This window comes from Leptonotus elevatus, chromosome 2 (genome assembly GCF_054856555.1).
Source record: "Leptonotus elevatus isolate MCC_2025b chromosome 2, RoL_Lele_1.0, whole genome shotgun sequence".
Taxonomy (NCBI): Eukaryota; Metazoa; Chordata; class Actinopteri; order Syngnathiformes; family Syngnathidae; genus Leptonotus; species Leptonotus elevatus.
In genome coordinates this window covers 19,462,291-19,485,234 of record NC_141240.1, presented here as the reverse complement: position 1 = coordinate 19,485,234, position 22,944 = coordinate 19,462,291, and the positions used below count along the sequence as shown (strand labels likewise).

Here is a 22,944-nt window from a genome sequence, read left to right as displayed (position 1 = left end):
AGCTCTATTAAGGGATCAAGATTTCTAATCCAGAAAGACCAAATGTCACCTTTCTGACCAGACGGGATCACAGCAGTAAAGCTACAACTACTGTCCTAAATCAGCCAAGGGTTACCTTAGTTGAGCGAGCAGTGAAGCATTGCAAACTTCAAGACAATTGGTTGGTTTCACAACAAAAATGGATAAGCAAATGTCAGTTCATTATGTTGAATAGCGGAGCAGATGCATACGGTAACTTTGTTTTTTGGAAAGGTGGGGGGGTCTTTCATTCATCGAAACGTCATTCATTCCATTCACAAGATATGTTTGGCAGTTTTTACGCCAGATGCCTTTCCTGAAGCAACCCACCCACAATATTGGCTGTGAAACAACAAATAGCGTAAAGAAAAGGTCATGCCATGTCTGAGCGATCCAGCCACTACAAAGATTACTTTCAAAAGGTTAAAGGTGGATTTATTTAATTTCTATTATTTCTTAATGAGAAACATCCAATTACAGTAAATCAGAATAAATGTAAATTCAAACTAGCATGCAGACTGTTTGAATTAAAGACAAAAAAAAAATGGGTAAAGGAGCATGCTGTCAGCTGGATGTGTTCTGAACGTGACTGTCGGTGGCGAACGGAAGAGAGCAGGTGGAGGTGTGCAGCTTGATAAAACAAGAGCAGGATTAAGCAGCGATAAATTCCCTGATGCTGCGTGTGGGTTGTTTGAGTGGAAGAGCCGATTAACTAACCGCAGAGCGACCATCTCATAAACCTATGGCGCACACATACTGTCTTGAGCAGTACAAATAAAATACAAAATCTTAATATTTAGATGGAATAAATTGATTTGTGGTACACTGTGTACTAACCATTACATTACACATACGTGATATGTACTTAACATAGCAGTAGAGTTAAATGGAAGTACAACAAGGAGCACTACTGAAACCAAGCTAAAAGAGCCATTCAAATAAGAAAACACTCGGTCCCATGACTGAGCCATTAATAAATGCTGCAGGGAGAATACAGTCTGATCTGGTGCGTGTACAAACTTGCACTCCACACAGTACAGAACTTTTTCTGTTGCGCCTTCTTCCATTCATCTAATAAAAAATGAAATTACTTTCATGTGATGCCCTGGCAGAATTACAACCAAAGAAGTAGAGCAACAAGTCTTGCATCTATGACAAAACCATACAAAGATTTTCCCCTCCTAAAATCAACAGCAGTAGTTTATAAGAAATGCATATTGTTGAAAACTTTGACTTATTAGACCTTTGTTGAAACATATAAAAAATAAGCCAAATCAATGAGATATTATAGTTTCTTCTTCAAATTGTGTAAGCATGGGCAGGCCTCTATTGACTTGGTTGGAAGGTTAAAGTAACACGCCACAAATACAAAGGGCACTGCTGAGCCAAAAAACATTTCGAACTCAGAGACAAATCAATATCTCTGATGAAAAACTGTGGTAGGGGACAAACTCTAAGCAATGTCAAACTGTTACATAACAGGTAGTAGAGGCAAGACCTGGAATTCTGTCATCAGGGTATTATTTGGCTAGTTAAAATGCATCACAACTTTGTTAACTTAATACAAGGGTGGTGTGTAAGACCAAGCCTAAATTTGAATACTGGTACTTCAATTTATTTGACCACCTGTCAAAGGCAAGAGACCATCCAGCATCATTTTTTTTTTTTAGGTGGACTTGTTCAATTTCATTGAGCTCTTGCCGCTTTACTTTTTTTTTTTTTAAGTACTTTATTTATAGATTTTCAGTGTAAAGAACTACCCTCCCCCCCTACCCACTCCCAAGCCAAAAACAGGAAAATACACACAAAGGGCATACTGCAGATGGCAGATACATGGAGATAGGTACCGTAAAATCCCGTGAAAAACACACACCTGTGTATAAAACTATCTCAATTTAAGCTATCAATGTCTCATCAATTGTCTGTGTTCTAAATGACAAAACTAAATTACTGCTACAAAGTGTGAACAGCATCTAAAAAAAATATGTGTAAAGCCCAATGAACCGACTACTATGCTTGGTCCCTAATACCCGTGAATAGAAGGCTCACTGTACTGTGCATTCTTGCAGATAATCCAATGTTTGGACATTCTGATGTAAATGCGTAATACGTATCATTTAAATACAAGAAAATACAATGAAACAACAGGAGACCTTATGATCATATCAAGTTGAAGTGGTCCAATATATGATTTATAATAGGGGTGTGAATTGTCTAGTACCTGGCGATTCAATTCGTATCACGATTCATAGGTCACGATTCGATTCGATTAATCCCGATACAAATCTATAAATTGATTATTGCAACAACAAAAAAATACTAAAATTTAGAAAATACTTATCCGTAAACTTCTACATGAACACTGTAAGATTTGTACGAAAGTGTATTTATTTATCTGAAACTTTAGGCTTACAACTGTGAGCCACTTTATTTAAACAAACAATCTGTTTCATGTTTGAACACAAAACAAAACAAAATAAAACATTAAGGCTTAATGTTCCATTAATATAAAATTCTTCCATGCTTAACGTGTGAATCCTAACCCTAAGTAAGACGTTTTGTTGAATATTCCCATAAAAAAATTGATGTTTAAAAATCGACTCGACCGCATATCGAATCGATTCGAGAATCGCGTGCTGTAATATCGCGATATATTGCCAAATAGATTTTTTTAACACCCCTAATTTATAACAATTTATAATTATAATTTATTAGAATTTATAACATGATTTGTGTGATTTCTTATTGTCACGACATACATGCTGACAGGCACATAAAAAAATGAAAAGTGAACCTGGAGCTGGAGTGTTACAAACTATTATATACTATAAGAAAAATCTAGGTTATATATATATCACCTCATTAAAATGAGCACAGGCCATCCAGCTGACATTCAGACAGTGCCCGCAGCAGTTTGGAGCGTTACGGTGAACTGATGCAGAAGAGTGCATTCTACAGGGAGAACTTAGGCCAGTAAATTTGGATACACAGGACACTTGGAATCAGCTCACCAAGCGTTTATGTACAGGCAGCGGCCCTTGTTGGTTAGCTTGAGCTAACTCTAACAGCCACAAACATCAGCACTTTTGCTAACATAGTCTTGTGATAATGGTGACTATAAATGCGAGGGTTTCTGAAGAATGTCCCCACTTAATGAAATAGTCATTTTTAATATATATACACGGTTAAAGACACTATCTTGAAAATATATGTTTAAAATATACGCTGACTGTGCAATGCAAAAGACTTTGCGTGGAAAATGTTAAGAACACGGGTTGTGTGACCTGAATGTATAATCAGTTGTGACTGCATTTACCACTGTATTGGAGGTAAACAACTTCCGGGCAGTGAATTCATATGCACAACATTTGTAGGAATCTGTAGAATCCTGCTGACTAACAAACTGTGATGAATTTAATAGCCTTAATGGCAGACGTAACTGGAGTACATTCCTCCATACAAAAATGGACAAAGCTGTCTGTAGGTAATCGAAGTTCAACACTTCTGACTCAAACAGGAGAGGCTCAATGACAGCAAAATAAATGCAAGGCGATGAATGATCCTGTAGAAGGGGGGGGGGGGGGGAGTAGAATACTTACGGCTGAGAATGCGCTGTCTCGTAACGCTCAAACGAGTGGCTCAGGTCATGTTTGTTGTTCATGTAGCAATGTGTGCACAGGTCATAGTCAAAGCACACTTTGCACTTCCATCGCATTCCCATGATGCCATGCTTCTTGCAGCTGTCGCAGATGATATTGGAGTGACGCACACCTGTGGGGAGTAGTTGGCGTAAATTCAGTAATGCAGGGCAAGGTTATTGATGCAGACTCGTCACACTGCTCTGCTCTTCCTCCTCTCAGTTCATTAAATGAAGGGCAAAGTTTGTCGCACAAGAATGGAATAAAATGCTAATCACATTAATAAAGTGGGTGTCAGTTAGAGAGTGTCATCCTTTGTCATCCCTTGCATACTAAAAATGCAACTCGCCGATTTTCCTGGCATGACAAGTCGAAAGCGCTTACCGATCTGAGCATTGTCATACAACAGCAGGTCGTAGGCAGACTGGTATCCAGTGCGGTAATTGGTCCTGGTGCCGCTGTCCCATTGAACGACCACCGTCTTGTCTGGGGTGGTGGTGCTGCCCTGCCGGCCGATCTCCACCACCGTCCCCACGTGGCCCTCGCCGTCATCCTGGTTTCCCCATTTCCAGTCCGTGCCGCGAACTACCCGCATGCCCACCTCCATGCTGCCTCTACCGGGGCCCGGCCTCGGAGCTGCGCTCGATGGCCGACGGCTGGCAGCGCTGTCGCTTCCGCTGCGCCTCCGGGCCTTCCCACTGGCCCGCGCTGTTGATAGTGCAGGCAGGGACGGTACCAGGGGGGTTTCCGGGAGCAGATCAGGGGTAACTGAAAGGAATAAATGCATAGTTTAAAGCACTTTCAATTTCCACATCGATATGGCTCACCCATTTCTTCTTTTGTGAAAGTTAAACTAAAGTTTGTCGTGTTGTTGACTACATATCTGAGAGTTACATTCATTCATTTAAATTTCAGTGGGTTTGTCTTATTCAAGGCTCATTAATGCCTCCTTCTAGAGAAAGAAGGGAGGTGCGCATGACTGCTGCTAATCACAACCTGACTACACACACACACACACTCAAAAGATCTCTACATCAGAACAAAAAACAATACAAACAGCAAAACCCGTAACATACTATTATGCAATCTGCACAAAATCAATTTGCTATTTTTGTGTGAAAGCAGACTCCCACGTGGCCCCAAAAATAAAAGCAAAACTAACATGAACAAGTTGTTACACTCGAGAGATAGCTGATATTTATAGAACTCCCACATTCACACTATTGACTGATGACTTGATTTATTTGGAATGATGTCAACAGGAAATCAATAGCACTTATGGGAAAAAACAGTCAAAATATAGACTGGAACCTTATCTATAAGCCCTATTAATCACACAAAACCCGGAGGCATACATTCTACATCACACCCGCTCTTGGATCTGACAAATGTTCTACTGGAATGATGAGGTTTTTGTTTTTAAAATAAATGTTGTGAATAGTAAGGGGGTTCATAAGAACGAGTACATTTGTAAAACCACCCATAGATAATTTTTCAATGCAAGAGTGGAGATGATAATTAATTACAGATTTTGTTGTTGTTACCCTATACCCTAGGGTAAATTTATGAGCACAATTGTATGGTGAGGAAAAAGGCCTATAAAATCCCAAATATTGTGGCAATTGTTTTGATATTTTCAGGAATTGAAGTGGACATGAGCAGAGATGTGCATGTGAATTTTCTTGACAATTCAAAGCATTGTTTGGGGTCATTAAGCGACGTTTAGCTTTAATTCAGGGGTTTTCCTTATAAGGTTATGTAAACATACTCGTTTTAAACATCTATCACATATCCAGAGTTTTCTCGAAAAAAAAAAATTAATAACTAAATTCTTCACCCACCCACCCTTCAAACAGGCCACCCACTGTGCTGTTCCGTCATTGTGTGCACGTGCAGAAGAAAAATAGCGGGCATGCACATGAAAAGATAAACAGGCTGGGGCTGGCACAGACAAGCAAAAGCCACACTATATTCAAGCAAGGACTCCCACACAACAAGTTCAAGTCTAAAATCCAGTGATGTCGCTTCATCTTCAGCTTTTATTAGTGATTCCGTTTCAAATTCAGAGATAGCAAGTGGTCACTGTATGTGCGACATCCTATCCACTCTCCACAACAGGAAATGGCAAAAGTGACTCCTGACTGCAAGCAAAAAGTGTGACCAAAGACATTTTTTCCTGTTAGTTAAATTGTCTTTTGTGTTGAAACACTGACAATGAGCTTCAAGTAAAAAGCCATCACATGTCAGCGCTCATGCCTTCTGAAAGGAAACCGCAGGCTCAATTTAGCTTTCAAGGTGACAGAATGACAGAGACAAAAATAATTTCCAACTGATAAAACAAGACTCAGCGAGCCCTTTTTCAGAACAAATATAGTAACAAGTTATAAATATGCTTTTATAGTAACTTTTTAAGCATTTTCAAAAAGTAATGTGGATAGAGAAAGAGAACAATGTTGAAATGCAGCCTATTTACTATTACAACTTTCCAGGAGTCTAATTTAAATCAGTAAAACCTCCTAAAATGTCTCACAAAAAAAGTCATCACGTGTGACATAAGATTTTAGCATATCCCATGGGCAACTACATGATTTGGCCACAATATTTGGCTCTTTTTTGGGGGGAGGGGTAGCAGCAGCTGGAACTGACACACGTTTCATGTTATGTTAAAAAGCAGCTCGCCTTTGGGAATGGGCTGTTCTCAGAAAACATGGTCCACCACGTCCCGTGGATGGTGACCCAGGCTCAAGAGTCAATATTTTTGAAGAGATAAAATAAACAACCTTAGTAAGAGTTGTGCTGTTTTTTATCTGTGGATGTATTTTTATCTGTGAAGAATAGCTGTTGTGACTACTTCTACTAGACTTGTATAAGAGTTAAAATAAAAATTAAAAATAAAGTTAAAATTTGACTTATGATGGTAACATGTTGACCATGGATCATTTCAATTAAAATGGTTCGCATGGAAAAAATAGTTTTGAATTTAGAAGAAATTGTACATAGACCTGGGATGTATTGTGCTTGGAGGTTCCATCATTTTTCTAAGAACCCAAGGTGTGCAGCTAAATAACTATTTGAGGTGTTTCTGAGGTGGCTGAAGGCAGACTTGACCTTGATTAAAAATTTTACTACCCATGTGTGACTGTGGGTTAAGATTAAGAAGAGGTGGAGGATTAAAGATCTCAGCCCTCAACAACAGATGGAGTGGCGCCTGTTGTCCATGCTGCAACCGGTAAGGATAACATCAAACTCACACACAAAGAAGAAGTAGACATGTGTTTGTCTACAACATGAACACATATGGCCACACAAACACAGGCACTACTTGCTACTGAAATCACTACATTAGATTAAAGTAAAAGAACACCTGTCCATTAAAAGCACTGTGAGGGGAAAATGTAGGAGGCAGCCCTACCATGTTCTTTGTAAATCAGTGTTTCCCACACCATGTTAATACTTGGGCGGGCCACCACCCAAGAAGTTTTCAAGAAAATCTATAAAAATATATATTTAAAAAGAAAAAAATATGTGTAGAGGAGACATAGTAACAGGACTGAGACCCACCTCCTGTCCAACCCGCCTCCCATCCCCACCGCCGGAGTCCATCCACCAAAGTCAAATCTGTGGGAAACACTGTAACTCATCCTAAATGTTCTTCCTCCACACTTAACTCATCCTAGTATGGCCAAATCATTGGATGCAAACTCGAGAGTAAGGGGGATTGACGACTAAAGACATGTTATAGACAATTTAATGTAGTACTCAACTGTGGACTGTTAAACTGTTTTACTACCATTTTCAGGGCGTGGCTAAAATGGTGCCACGTGATGCACTTTGGAGTCCAGCATGAGTCATTCTCCTCCACTAATTAAGAACTTGTGCGCCTCTGTTTGCTTCAGCAGTTACCCGGCACAGCTGTAATGAGCAATTAGCAAGCTAGCTACGCCTACACCCCAAAAACACATCTGCTGTGCGGGTCGGTGTGGCTGCTTTAGAGCGCCTCGTTGCACGTCCACGTCATGGAGGGAAAGCAAGAGTGACTGCTGCGTTTGTGTTTTACTCGCAAACATTGTCAAATGTAATTAAAAATCATTCATATATCACATTAACATACAAAGATTATGCATTACTCACAGTCATTATGTAGCCCAATTGTGTTGTGCATTTAGCTAGCTAGCTATGCGTACAACCCAAAAGTTAATCTTCCCTTCAGATATTCAAACAGGTTGCATCTATTTTTCCCAGGTCGTAGCAGAGGAATTCGATTGCCAACATAGTTGAACAGGGCGAGGTCACAGCATATTCAGTGGACACACTCACAGTGTCTGATAGCAATGAGAACATCTTGATTTTTCATGAGCTTCATTTTATATACTTGCTGATTATTTTTAATAATTATACTCAGCGTTAATGACCTACTTTGTAGTGTGTCAAATTTTCTTGATTTTCGCATTACAGGGATTTACTGGAATGGATGAATTCATCTCAAACTCTTTTTTTGTCTCTGTATTTTATTATGGATGTGGTGTTTAATTGCAGAGGTGGGCATCGTCGTTGACTGGAATTAATGATTGGCCCACCTTTTGGCATGTGCTTCATTCAGCACTTTCAGTGAATACTTGATAATGCAAAGCCTTGGGAAAAAAAATGCACAGACTGAGCACAGAGTGTAGCAAGATTACTTCTGTCGATTGCGGCGAGTACACACAGTCCTTCTCAATCTGTGTATTTCTGTGAGGCTTCGCATTATCAAGTATTCGCTGAAAGTGCTGAAGCACACGCCAATAGGTGGGCACTTCCATCAATCATCAATTCCAGTCAATGAAGATGCCCACCTCTGTTTAATTGCCTGTTAACCCAATCAATGTAAAAATAATTAATTACTTAAGGACAATAGAATTGCATCAACCACTGATTTGAAAAGCTGTGAAATAATTCATACAAAATTAAGATACTTTATTTACATACTGTGAACTGTTAAATCGATCACACACCCATTTGGATATCACAATGGGATTAAGAAGCACACTGAGCTGCTCATCATATCCAATGATTAGCCAAAAATAAATGACTGAGTGGGCGTAGTAGCAGTAGTTAAGACCTTGCTTGCTTTGAAGTGATTAAAACTGGGTTTGTGTTAGCATGTCAGTGCAAAGATGACACACACGTCCCTGCTACCGTTTAAGTCGGTCAAGTGTTCTAGAAGGTGCTGCACACAATGAGAAGATATATGACATGTTTGTCACTCTTGACACGAGCAGGCTTGGTCTCGGCACACTGGTAATAATCAGTGTGCTGCTCTGAAATGGAAAATGAATCGCACGTGTGCACGTGTGAAGCATGTGGCTTTCATCCACTAATTCGGCCTTTTGTTTTTATACGCCACTGACACTGGATGCAAAATCCTTTGCAATCTTCACACATCAATCTTTTGTGTTTAAAAAAAGACAAAAAGCGGTTGGAACTGGTTTATGTCAGAATTGCCTTGTGGCCAGGGGACTTTGAAAAAATCAATACAGGCCTTGAGTAAATAACACATTTGAAAACATTTCTTCACAAGGGTGACAGGGCTAAAATAAGACCCTACACTCCCTATTTCAAGCTGCACTGAAACGTCCATATACAGTATGTCAACATTTTCCAGGTTGATGGGCTGCAGCAAAAGACTTTAAAAAGCAACTCCAGTTTCAGTAAACGGTGTCAACCTTTAAGAACAACGGGATCATACATAAGCATGTTTGCAGAACTTATTCTCATGGATTGTCATACTCACTCCCCATGGTCTTTAGGCCACTTTTCAACATATCAGGCAGGTGAATTCCCGTGTGCCGTGACAGCGCCATTTATTCCAGGAAGGACATCACAGAACCATATATCAGAGCACTGTGCAGCATGCAGGCATGTCACAAATGGGGGAGTGAAACCTCTGTGGTACGGTCTTTTTGTATTTGGTTTGCTGTGAACCTTGCCCTTTGTTTTTGGAACACGCAGCTTTTCCTCTCTCAACAACCCCCCACCAACCCCCCCCCCCCCTCCCCACCCCCACTGACAGATGTTGCTCAAGGACATCACAAAGCTGATGTCTTATTTATAAAAGCCATGGTTAAAAAACTAATAAAAACAAACATGCATTTATGTCACACAAAAAGACTATCACCCAAGTTAACTTGCTTTTGAATTCTAATGATGTACTGTAAAGAACCTTTGTGACCATTCTTTTCTTGTTTCCAAGTCAACATTGAGTCACATGCTTCTCCTTGCATATTGAACTCTCGTCTGAACTAGCATCACCTGAATGAGAAAAAGATTACAACAGTACAGGAGGAAGTTTATTAATAAAAGTTAGGGCTGGCCAATATGGCCTAAAACTCATATTCCGGTATTAATAGAAACCTTTCATGGTAATGGAATATATATAAATTAAGTGTAAAAATAATTCTTAATGGTTCATAATAGTCCTTTAGCAAGGGTTTTCTCCTTGTATTTGTGGAATTTTCAGCAGTTAGGCTAGATGAATGAAACAGTCTGGAAAACAATTTGTCTTTTGGGATTTTTTGGGCACTCTACAAGATAGTGGTCTGTGAGAGAGTGCGCAGTAAGAATCATGGGGAAATTCTTCATGCTGTATCTCCAGCTAGACACGAAAGCAAGCAGTTTGTTCTGAGCAGGCTTACCAGTCAAGGTCACTTCGATATCGCTTCAGGTACAAGCAGTGAAAAGCTCATCGTTGAACAAAATACAGGTGTCTACAATACAGTATAAAACTAGAAAAATTTCCGCGGAAATAAATTATGTTAATAAATAACTATTTTCCATAACATTGTCTAACAAGAGAAAACCTGACACTCATGCCTGGCCCCTGACAAACTACTTCGGGGTGTTGTGGGTCATTATCTTTCTGCTTGATGAAGGATTATCAAGGCTGCCTTTTGTCTGATTTAACTCCCCAGGGCATTGATTCGATCACAACTGTACTGTTCTGGTTTCTGTCAGGTCATCATGCGTTTTATCAATGGTGAATGGAAAAAAAAATAGAATATCCCAGAGGAAGCTAATGTTGCTTTCTCCAAAATGTAGCCATTCCTTCACTCTGAATTTTTTAAATTATTTTTTTAATGGCACCAGTCCATAAAACGATACTAGAATATTTGAGGCTCAAACATCTACGTACCTTTCCTCTGTACTTTTTGGCAAATTCCATCCTGACCATCCAATTCTTCTTATTATTATTCAGTAGTTTGCATCTTCTGATGTAGCCTCTGGACTTTTGTTCATGATGTCCTCCAAGAAAATTTCATGTGGCACCTTCACTCCTGCCCTCTGGATGTTATTGCTGATATCACTAATGGTTGTTTCCCGGGTCCTTCTTTACAAAATGTTTGTCGTCAACTGCAATTCGTTTGCTTGGTCCATCTGTTTAAAGTCTATTACTTAGAACTAGGGATGCACAATAATACCGGTGGCCGATAATTATCGCCAATTATCGACCAATTTGACGTCATACAGATAAACCAGTTAATAAAGAAATCTGCCGATAATAATAGACATGCCACGTTCTATTGTGGTTGTGGCTCAAGTTGTGCCCAACTCCTATGGTGGTGTTGCATATTTGTGACGTCATAATGCGCACAAACTTGTGTTCACGGAAGATGCATCATGGCGACATGGCTTTGTTTTCTGTGTTGCATTTTTAAAACATGACTGTTTTGTTTTGGCAAACTCAAAATGAGTTACTGGTTGTCTTTGAAGCTGAGATATCAATACAATGCTGCTTCATGGTTCTTTACACAATGTTTCAATGCATTTGTACACGTTAGGACTTGAAAGTATATTTGTATTCAAGTTCATTTTGCAAACAATTATCGGCTTACTTATCGGTTATCGACATCGGCACTTCCTTATTTATTGGTTTATCGGTATCGGTTGAAAATAGCATTATCGTTTTCCTCTTTGGGACATTTCAAATGGTTCTACTGGCTATGGCCAATGATGTTGTGCAAAGGCTATGAATGTTTTTCCCTCTTCTCCCAGCTTCAAAATTGCTCAAGCAAATCCCAAATCTCACACTGAACACAGACATTTGTTTGAATAATCCTTGTAAAAGGACACACCTCGGCAAGAAAACGCACCTGTCAGTCACATGTACCAACACTTTTGCTTAGGTGAAAAATGTGTAACAGATGCATCTAGTCAAGTTAAGCCAATTATCTATTTGCTTTCAACACAAGGGGTGGCCGCAGTGAGTGTCAGCTGTTAAACTTGACACGCCATTTCCATACTTGTTGCATTCAGCCTCTATTGCACCTCTGATACTATCTCAAAAGGCAGCATATTCACAGGTGGACTTCAGGCCTCCACCTACACTGGTATTTACACACAACAGATTGTGCCGGAAGAAAATTGCTAACCTAGATAGCCACACTGAAAGCAGCTAATAAGCTGCCCGTATACTGTACTACAAAACAATTTAATAATATCCACAAAATGTTATTCTCAGTATGCCCCCAAGAGGCTATAAAACCAAACACAACATATTTTACTAGCATGACTACTTTGTCAACACGGGGTGTTGAAGTCCCTGATAAATGCCAGCTGCCCAGTTCTGAACATGGAACTTTTCACCATATTTTAAATTGGGGTTAAGTTAGTAATTTGTGGTAACTGTGCAGTTAGCACAGCATTGAGCTGTGCAACAGTTTTGTTTAGGCCCGTGTGAGCTGACTAAAAACTTCTCCTTCCTATTATTCATACACCAGAAACCTGATGCACCAAATGCAAAACCATAGGCAACCTAACTCTTAACATTATTCTCTGGTTTGTTAGAAAAGGAAAGCCAGAAAAGAAAGAACAGAAAGGTAACATGACCTGCATGAGAGGTAAACCTCAAACTCAAACGCACAGGCCAATTGCAACAATAAAGCCATGCGAGTCATTGTTGACAAATATAGCATTGTAACAAGACAAGACAGTAACCTCGTGACAGCTGAAGAATAAACAGCAGCTACAAAAGGTATCAAGGTTGCAGGTATTTATGTCGACCCACTAACTTCCCTTCCTGGATAATGACTCTGTTCATTCCCTCCCACGCTACTGTAATTACAGTATTTAGTGTATTGCAATATGCTCTGGTTCCGCACCATCCTTTCCCCATATTTCCTCTTTTGATTGCTAACCAAAGTATGTGTTTTATGGTTATAGATCGTGATCGGACGATTTCTGTGTTGAAAAAGGTGATCGGCATACGTTAAACGGTACCTTTCACTGCCAAAAAATAAAAAATAATCTGAGAAAAAATGCCTCGGAGTTTGAACTCATTTTCGCAGAAGCCAAACGTACCTTGAAAACGGGTAGCCGAGTGAAGCCGCGCAATGCCGAATGCTCACTCGCGGTAGTTGAGACGATGCACTGCTCATTTCCAGTCAGATCGTGAATACTCCCGGAGGTGCTCCATACTCGCGAGTGCATTTTGATTTTTCCACGACAATTTTCTTTGCCATGGACCCAAAGAAAGATAACAGTGCCAGTGGCAGCAAAGAAAAACATACAGTGCTACGAACCACAGTGGAATTAGGAAGGAGATTATCGCACAGTTGTAACTACCGTGACTACTTCTGTAAATGCTGGCACGAGGACCCCCGTTAGCTGTTCAACAACATGCCTGACGTTAAACAACGTACGCAAGGACCGCTTAGTAGTCTAACAATATGCCCAATGTAAAATACACAAACTCAGCACTGAACTAAAGCTAGCATTAACATAGCATTTATCATCCACTGATGCCATCACACCACAACAAAAAAGGTAATGTATTTTTTTATTGTTTAAATACTGTAAATGCAAAAAACAACTGATGAAGATTAACGGATTAAGTGTATTTACATTTTTTTTCGGGGGTTGAACAATTCAGTCTTTGAACACTTCGCAGGAACGAATTATGTTCAAACTCCGAGGTACCACTGTATTTAGATCTAAAATCGTATCCATATTGCACAGAACTAAGTCACGTTTCCACCTTAAACCAATGTGGATTTTTTTATTTGTTAGAAAAATCTTTTGGACTAGATGACTTTGGGGGCGATTGAATTTGAATGTTGCAGTTAGTAAGGAGAACGATGCAGTCTTGAGTAAAAGCACTTTGCATATTATCTGGAAAAAGAAATCACTTTGTGTTTACTTGCATTACCTTTCAGCTTTCTGGTGTGCAGAAGAGACAAGGAAGAGACCAACATTGAGTAAGGATTTAGCCACACAGTATTATACTAATTCATGCTCGATTAGCAGTGGTCCTTAAAAAAATAAAAAATAAAGTCACGATGTGACAGACTTCCTGAATGAACTGGCAGAGGTGGTGGAGATGTTAGTTTTCCACAGATGTGATAGTACAATTTCAAGGAGTCTTGTAAATATGCAAAACCAGAGTGGCTGTAAAGGATCCAAGCTGGAAGCGGAAGATGAGAAAATGTTGCTGCTCATGCCGGTACTTAGTCCCAGCCTTGTGTCAGGAGGGATTACGACCATAGACAGAATGGAGAGGGAAGGAGGCGGTGGAGAAGGCTAACCAGGAACAGTTGCTGCGCGTCCGTGGCAAGTGCTTGCATTCAGGTCGACGACTGTCCTTTACTCCCACGTACAACCGATCTGCCGGACTGATGTATTCCATCACATGAAGACGCTAGGTCTGCTCACTGACATAACACGCTGTGTTTACTGATCAGGATGCAAGTAACACAATAAGGATGCACTTCACATCCTGCAGGGACACCATTCGCTTCCCTACCAATGGGCAGACAGGGAGGGGGAGGGCCAAGGCAGTTTTCGGGAGGCGGCCGTTGGTGTTATCTTGGATTAGTGGTTGTTCAGGGAAAAGAAAAGGGATGGGCTCAATAGAGATTTGAGATGAATGAATACCTGGCAATTGGCATGTTTCTCATGTGATGTCAATATTCCTTATTTGCATTAAAGGATTATTTTCAGATCAAAGTTAATCAAATTTCTGCGATTATCTTTAACGGGCTGCGCAGTGGCTGCGAATGACAGATATACAGTGTACAGCTGCTCGTGCAAGGAAAGGGAAAGCTAGTAAATGAGTGGAAACAGCAGAGACATATGGTTATAATTTATTACCATGTTCACCATCTCCGTCAAACTGCTTCAGATGTAACGGACCCATTAGTCTCACAGATCTTTCACCGTACATGAGTGCCAGTGCTGCTGGTTGGATGGACTCAACTTCCTCCAAACACCAACTTGGCTTCACACTGGCAGAAAGCCAACACAGAGCTACGTCCTTTCATCAGCAACAATGTATCAGGCTGCCTCTATCAGCCCAATCCAAAGTGAAGACGTTCTAGCACTCCAAGGAGGACTTTATGCAAATAAGGTGAACGTCTCATCTTTGGCTGGTGGCCAAGAGGCTGTTATTCTGACTCTCCAGTAGGGGTGGACCGATCACAATTTTCTGGCCGATCACCGATCTTTTAAAAAGTTTGACCTGCCGATCCCGATTTTTGCCGACACTGATTTTTTTTATTACAAGCAACATATACCTTCAGTGTTCCAATCTTGTTTTATTGGAAAACACTGAACAATATCGGTGAAATAATACAAACAGGTTGTTTTAACTGCACATTAAGTTCTTTCAAATAGAAATGAAAATCCTATTGGTCATCTCAGCAGAACAGGACCGTGGCTGACTTTTTCAGACCTTTGAGGAGGGAGATGAGATTGGTGGAAAGGATCAGATTATTTTTAAGGGAATGGCCGATCACCAATCTTTCCATCGATCCATCGGGCACCCTTACTCTCCAGTCCAGCTGGATGCCTCATGGGACTGAGATAGTAAACGCATTATGGGCCAAAATTAGCTAAACCAATAAGCCGCAGGGTTTGCGCTATAGTCAAGAGGCTGGAAGAATGGACTACAGCAGGCCTGGTCTAAAATTAGCTCACCAGTGGGACATTGTGATTTCCTACAAATGTTGTAGAAGCCATCATTTGAAAACACACAGATGCATAGAAATGAGGTTATTGCTGTGGTTGATAGGGTTGTTGTGCCCATTGTTCTTTCGGGCCACCCTCAGTCGCTTAACCACTCTAACCTGTTTGCGCTCGCTTTGTACCCTCTGTCCCTCCACTCTGGCTCTCCATTTCAACCCAACCGACTGAGGCAGATGGGACTCGGTTTATTTTGACATAACATATGAAAAGTGTGTATTTGTTGAACAGCCCAATGTGCTAACTAGTCCATGGGCTAGAGCAGATACCGGTACCACCTGGGTGAGCAAATTGTAGTTGTGATTTTTTTTTTATACTTGGTATACATCCCTAGTTTATGTTTTGATATGATAGACCTCTCAGACTGGTAGCTTCTTAGTGGTTATTAAACGACTTACCTGTAAAAAAAAAAAAAAAATATTATTTTTTATTTATTTTTTTAAAGCATTTTAATACACTAGTGGTTATCCTGGTTTTGGCAATGTTCAAGACACTTATCAGTGGTTGATAATGTTATGTTTAGTATCATTTTAAAGGGAATTAAGCTTTCATTTAAGCCCATTTGTGAAGCTCTTTGTCAAATATATAGGTCACTGGAGCTATTCAAACTTTCAGAAACACAATTTTTTTCACAATTTGCGCCTAAACTATTCCCTTTATTTAAGCGCTGTGACATCAAGGAACATGATAGACAGAAAATACAACAACTGGAATACACCAGACTCCAAGGATTCAGTAAATGTGTAATTCATTCATACTGTGTCATTGCTAGACATTATTTCAGACCTTAAATGAAAAGGAGGATTTTGACCGGAATATGAGGCCTTACTCCATTCAGGCTATTTGGGTGCATTTGGACAGTGGTGGTCATCAAACTTCTTTCTGTCACAGACTAGTTCATGGTCTGACTGATAGTTCACGGACTGGCAACTATCTGTCGGCAGTGTGGTGAAATTCATTCATGGCATTCACATTCATGCCAGAATGATAACAGACATTTTCAGAATATGCTCATAGAGACCACTGCCTTTGGCTACCTACACTTTTTTTTTAATATAAGATTCTGTATATTTTTTTTCGGTTCCTAACTTGGGATGCACCGAAATGAAAATTTTGGCCGAAACCGAAAATGAAAAATGCTTGGCCGAAAACCGAAAAAATTATGCAAATTTTTACCATCATTGCATGTATTATAATAATTATAAAATATTTATTTTGCACTAACCAAGCACAATATAAATTGAAATGTGCCCACACCGCAGACATGTTGGCCAAAGGTACATCAAACACCAAATGAGGGTTGAGCATTTTCTGGCGATGCGATTGCACTTTATAGTCAATGTAGTTCGCACAGGCCGGCACGAATGCGTGCGGCGCACTTAAAATCAGCACATTCACATATTCACCAAGGTTTAAAAATAAATAAATACATTTGTTCGCACCAGCTAATCGGCTTCAGGAACGGACTGCAAAGTCACACACGGCATCCTGTACAGGTCTGTCGCCACCAGAAGATAGCGGTGTTTCCGTGTTTAAAACTGTTGATAGCAATAGTGCTAGCATTAGCTAAAGTATTTAGCACGGCCACGGAGATGCCGGTGAAAAAGTGGAAGCGTTAGAGGGGCTCTTATAAAAAAGAAAAGAAAAGGAAGGTGCTGCAGGAGAAAGAGTGGCTCACCTCTACTGCAGTACACGGCAGTTCTGTCTTTTTTTGGTCCGCTTAAATGTTGTACACAAAGCGACGCCCCTCTCCGGTGTGCGCTATGACCCCGGGAACTGCTGCAACCGACCGGTGCAAACTCGCACGGTAAAAAGGCAGACACTCACCCCCGCGTTCGCTGTTTAATTCAAACAGACGTTTGCTTGCAGCGTTTTTTGTTAGTTTTTTTTGCTTGCGTCGCCACAACATCTTATTTCGGCCATATTCTTTCGGCTTTCATTTTATTTATTAAAATTTTCGGTGGCCACAGGGAGTAGAAGAATAACCAGCAAAGAAGACGAACTACTAACACACGGACAAACATAGGAGAAGTGACAATGGCGGGTGATTCAAGTACAAACAACATCACAAATGATTTTGCTGTAAAAGCATAAGCAAGCTAAGGAGGTTGCGCAAAACGCCATTGTTGTTGACAGACTGGCGGTCGAGCTGTGACCACTACGTCATCACTGGGGGAGTATTCCGCATACGGTTTGTTACATTGGAACGTGAGGGGTGCGTTTTGAAATCTTTTTAAGCACCGAAATGTCACCGCTGTGTGGACGAACTGCTCAAACGGTAAGAAACTTGTGTGGATACATTGAAATGGGCTTTTGTGTGGACGGGGCCTAAATCCGATCAATGGCTGCAGAACCTGGCTTCGGGACGTGGAACGCCACTTCTCTGACGGGGAAGGAGGCCAAACTGGTTTGCGAGGTTGAGAAGCTCCAACTTGATAGGACACACCTCTACACACAGCTTAGGCTCTGGTCCCAGTCCACTCAAGAGGGGTTTGACACTCTTTCACTCTGGAGTTGCCCACGGTGAAAGACGCCAAGATGATGTTGGCATTATTTTCCCCCAGCTTGGTGCCTACGGCCATAAGGTGGTTGGTGCCTGTCGTGGCAGCAACCCCCGAACCTGTTGGACGCAGACGGTGAGGGATGCCATCAGGCTGAAGAAAGAATTCAATCAGGCCCTTTTAGCCTGTGGGACTCCAGAGGCTGCTGGTTGGTACTGGCTGACCAAGCGGAATGTGGCTTTGGCAGTCGGGCATTTAAAGAGTTTGATGAGGCCTTGGAGAAAGACGTTGGATAGATTTGAAGAAATTCTTGTCCAACATTCACCATCTCAGGAAGGGAAAGCAGTCCATCTTTGCCATTGTGAGGATTGGGTGCTGCTGACCTTACTGTGACTCATAGTGACAATACTTTGCAAGGGCCTCCTCAATACTACTGACATGACAAGCAGAGTCTGGAGACTGAGGTGGGCTCTCCTATCTATGAGGTTGAGGTAAATGAGGTCGGTAGCAAGGCCACGGGGGTAGATGAGATCGACCAAGAGTTTCTAAAGACTCTTGATGTTATGGGGATGTCCTGGTTTGCACGCCTCTAAAACATCGCATGGACATCGGGGACGGTGCATGTTGATTGGAAGACTGGAGTTGTGGTCCCCCTTTTTAAAATGTCTTCTGGGTAAGGTCTATTCAGGGGAGAGGAGGGTCCGTTGGGAAGTCCAATATCAGGTTCAGGAGAAGCAGTGTGGTTTTCGTCCTGCCCATTTAAAAGTGGACCAGCTAAACAAGGTCCTCGAGGGTGCATGGGAGTTCGCCCAACATACAAAATACGTGTTTTCCGGACGTGGTTGAGTGCGTTCGTCCATGTCCCTCAGGAAGTTCTGTGGTGGGTGGTTTGGGAGTATGAGGTACCAAATCCCCTGCTAAGGGCTGTTTGTCTGTGTATGACCGATGTTTGGTCCACTTTGCCGGAAGTCACATTTGTTTCCAGTCAGGATTGGACTCCGCCAAGGCTGCCCTTTTGTCACCAATTCCGTCCATAAAATGACAGAATATCTAGGCAAAACTAAGGTTAAAGTACCATTGATTGGTGAAATGTGTTCTCCACATTTGACCCAACGTTGGGGGGGTCCCGTTTGGTGGCCCCATATTGCATCTCTGCTTTTTGCAGATGATGTGGTACTGTTAGCTTTATCCAGCCACAATCTCCAACTCTCACTGGAGCGGTTCGCAAGCTCTGTGAAGTCGTTGGGATAAAAATCAGCACCTCCAAACCTGAGACCATGGTCCTCAGTTGGTGGATGAGCTCAACAGTTGCATCGCTGCATCATCTGCAGTGATGTGGACTCTATCGGTCTGTCGTGAAGAAGGAATTGAGCCATCAGGCAAAGCTTTCGATTTACCAGTCGATCTACTTTCCTAGCCTCACCTATGGTCACAAACTGTGGGACGTGACAGAAAGAACAAGATCCCAGATGCAAGTGACCGAAATAAGTTTCCTCCGCATTGCTCTCCCATAGAGATAGGGTGAGAAGCTCGGTCATCCGGGAGGGACTCGGAGTCGAGCCTGGTTGGCCTTACAGAATCGCTGCTAGTGAATGCATGCACGTCATTCAGCACCTGCAACAGTATCGCTAAATGATTCAGAGACTCTGGTTATATTTCTAATAATTAGTAGTTTGAGTGATACAACCATGCAACAAGGCTCATTAGGACAGTACTTCAGGATGTTCTGCAGGCAGTTACATTATCTTAGCATAGTATCAGGGGAGGATAGGCACCGAGCACAGTTTAGCTTAATTAAAGCAAAACACCAAGGGGATGCATGGTAGTTGTAGTATCCAAATCCTTCTGTGGAAGCTCATATCGGACCCAACATTTTCTCTTTCATAGAGAGGTATAAAATCCAGATGGATTAAGTACCATGCAGGGTACAGAGGGAGTGCAGGCAGACCTGGAACAGTTCCATGATGGGGTTCTCAAGTTCCAAGTCCGGTCCTTGAGAGCCCCTATCCAGCCTTTTTTCCAATGTCTCCCTCCTCCAACACACCTGAATCTAATCATCAGGATCGTATTCAGCCTTCTGAAAAGCTTTGTGAGAAATTGATAATTTCATTCAGGTATGTTTGAGAAGGGAAAACGGGCTGGATAGGGGCTCTCAGGACCAGACTTGGGCACCCCTGTATTTGAATAAGATAAGATAAGAAGCTCTATTGTCATTGTAAAATACAACAAAATTTAGTTCGATACATCTCAAGTTAAAAGTTGTCAATGGTCCACAGGGCTTCTTCATATGAGAAGTCTGGGTGTAGGGTTAGGAGCCAAAAAAAGAAAGTCAAAGGACTCAGTCAAAATTCTTATTTTAGGCCTGGAATAATGTCTAACAATGACATGGTATGACAGTAGTACACATTTCCTGAATCATTGGAGTCCAGTGAGTATTCCAGTTTAAGTTTGTGTCTTTAAAGTTGTTTGATGCCATAATTGGTATAGTTTTCACCCAAACAGCCTACATGGAGTTAAGCCTCGGTTTTTGGTCAAAATGCTCCTTCTCATTTCAAGGTCTGAAATCATGTCCAACAATGACATAGCATGAATAAATTAATATTAATAAACTCCTGTGAATATTCCAGTTGTTGTATTTTCTGTCTCCGATGTTTCTTGATGCCACAGCGCTTAAATAAAGTGTATAGTTTAGACAAAAATTGTGAAAAAAAATTGTGTTTCTGAAAGTTTGAATAGCTCCAGTGACCTATATATTTGACAAAGAGCTTCACACATTTTATTAAATTAAAGCTTAGAATGTGTCCTTTAAAATGACACCAAACAGGATATGCACAAGCATCAAAAATGCTTTTTTTACAGGTAGGTTCGTTTACTTCAGGAGGTGATAACCACTAAAAAGCTACCAGTCTGAGAGGTCTATCATATCAAAACATAGGCTTGGGATGTATAGGTATAAAAAAAAAATCACAACTAGAATTTGCCCACCCAGGTTGTACCTGTACGTCATCTTTTGGGCTTTGGCCCAAGGACTAAAGTGCCTTGTGATAACTTCAGTTTTCATATTGATATTTGTGTTTCTTACCTTGTTAAATATTTTATGATAATCATTGTGTAAAAACTTTAACATGATCAGTGCCTTCACAAAGATGGGCATCGTGATTAAATTACTTGAGCAAATTTGTTCTTTCAGAAATGTGTAGCAAACTGGTAGCCCATCGCACAAATCAGTAGCCAAGCGGCAGCTCTAAATTTCAAAAAGGCTGGTGACCACCCCAGGATTACATTAATCACCACAACACAGCATATAGTTCATCACAGTATAAAAGTACTGCTTCTCAATTGACCTGCCTCTTTAAATAAAAAGTTATATTACGAAAAATACAAATGCATAGTGCTGTTAACCTTATGACCAGCGCTGTATTCAAATTATTTATGAATCTCAGTCTCTATTAGAAGATTGTTATGTTCCTATCAGCTGCTATTTTCCATAATAGCCATCCATTCATGTTCAATTTAATTAACATCCTTGATATCAAGTCCTATGTATGCTATGTGTCCTCACTAGCCAGATAATTCACTGCACAAGTAGAATGATTTTACTCCACACTCACTGAAGAGCTCTGGCATATTAGTAGAACAACTACTACTGTAATTACTAGTGAGGCAAAATTACTAATGGACACTTTGGTTCTGCTACCAGAGTCCACATAACTACAACTTGGATGTAGTAGAGTTTCAAGTGCAGCACGGTGGTTTCCTAGTTTAATTGCACACTCGTATGACAAAAGTTGTACTAGTACTACTAGTAAGACACAGTTGCATGTAGTCATTTTGCGCCGAATGGTCGTACTAATGTGGACAGAGATCGTACTAAGGATCTTAAGATGGACAACAAGGATATCTAATACATGCTTGACAGCCTGCTAACAAACACATGACAAGATTACAGGCAAAATTACCCCTGTCGCCTGTCAAGTGAAAACCACCTGCCTCTGCTCAAAACCATTATATTACTAGAAACGGTCACAAAACCACTTTCTTCACACAGACTATTACTCAGTCAATTGAGGGAACATATTGTCTATATTTTTCTAAATAGAACGATCAGAAGCAAACGAACTATCAGTGACCGACATATTTAGTGTGTCTGGACATGACTGAGGGCTGGTGCGTGTTATTAGCTTGTCAAACGCTGACGCTAGCAAGCTAACCCATGTTTGGCAACGTTTATTGGCGTGAAAAACAATTTCTTTCACAGCGCTGTTACTCACCGGATCTTTGTCAAGAATGTCTACTTTGTGGCAAGCAATAATCCCATGTTCCGGCCTCCGACCAACGGTGACATGGGTGCTTTTTTTAAGGAAACTAACGTGTACGAAACTGGGGGATTTCGCACCGTACAGCCATGACAACACGCCCGTGTATGACGTCACATGAGATGATGCGTTCGGGTTCTCCAGTTAACATGGAAACGAAGTGCTCTTCTACTGTGTTGTTCTCATGTACGGGTACGAGCGAGTCGCGACTGTAATATAATAATGATAATAATAATAATAATTTTATTGTGAGTAGGAAGAACTGCTACATTACATCCAATTCATCAGCAAATAATAGAGTCAACACTGTAAATCAGTTCGTCATTCGTTAATTACTTAAACAACTCTCGATGCAAAACGGATGGATTCATTGGTTATTCAATAATGCTTGAGCACCCTCACGTCCTGCGCATAAATACAATTGGGGGGGGGGGGGGGGTTGTCCAAATTATTTCAATGGAGTCTGGGGGGAGTGTGGGA

General features: G+C 40.9%; 1 protein-coding gene across 4 annotated transcripts in view; it reads right to left on the bottom strand.

Moving 5' to 3' along the window:
* The window catches only part of mib2 (MIB E3 ubiquitin protein ligase 2), a 47,480-nt gene extending 24,912 nt beyond the window's left edge, over nucleotides 1–22,568 (bottom strand). Inside the window, exons 1-3 of one of the 4 annotated variants that reach the window (XM_086067812.1) lie at nucleotides 22,420–22,568; nucleotides 4,041–4,424; nucleotides 3,618–3,789 (exon numbers count right to left, since the gene is read on the bottom strand). In XM_086067812.1, coding sequence (XP_085923938.1) covers nucleotides 3,618–3,789; nucleotides 4,041–4,263 — 395 coding nt within the window. In that variant the 5' untranslated portion in view covers nucleotides 4,264–4,424; nucleotides 22,420–22,568. Of the gene's footprint in view, nucleotides 1–3,617; nucleotides 3,790–4,040; nucleotides 4,425–9,426; nucleotides 9,588–13,836; nucleotides 14,110–14,212; nucleotides 14,355–22,419 lie in introns of those variants that run through there. The other 3 variants (XM_086067813.1, XM_086067811.1, XM_086067810.1) reach the window with 3 other exon arrangements.
* Between the last annotated feature and the right edge of the window lie 376 nt (nucleotides 22,569–22,944).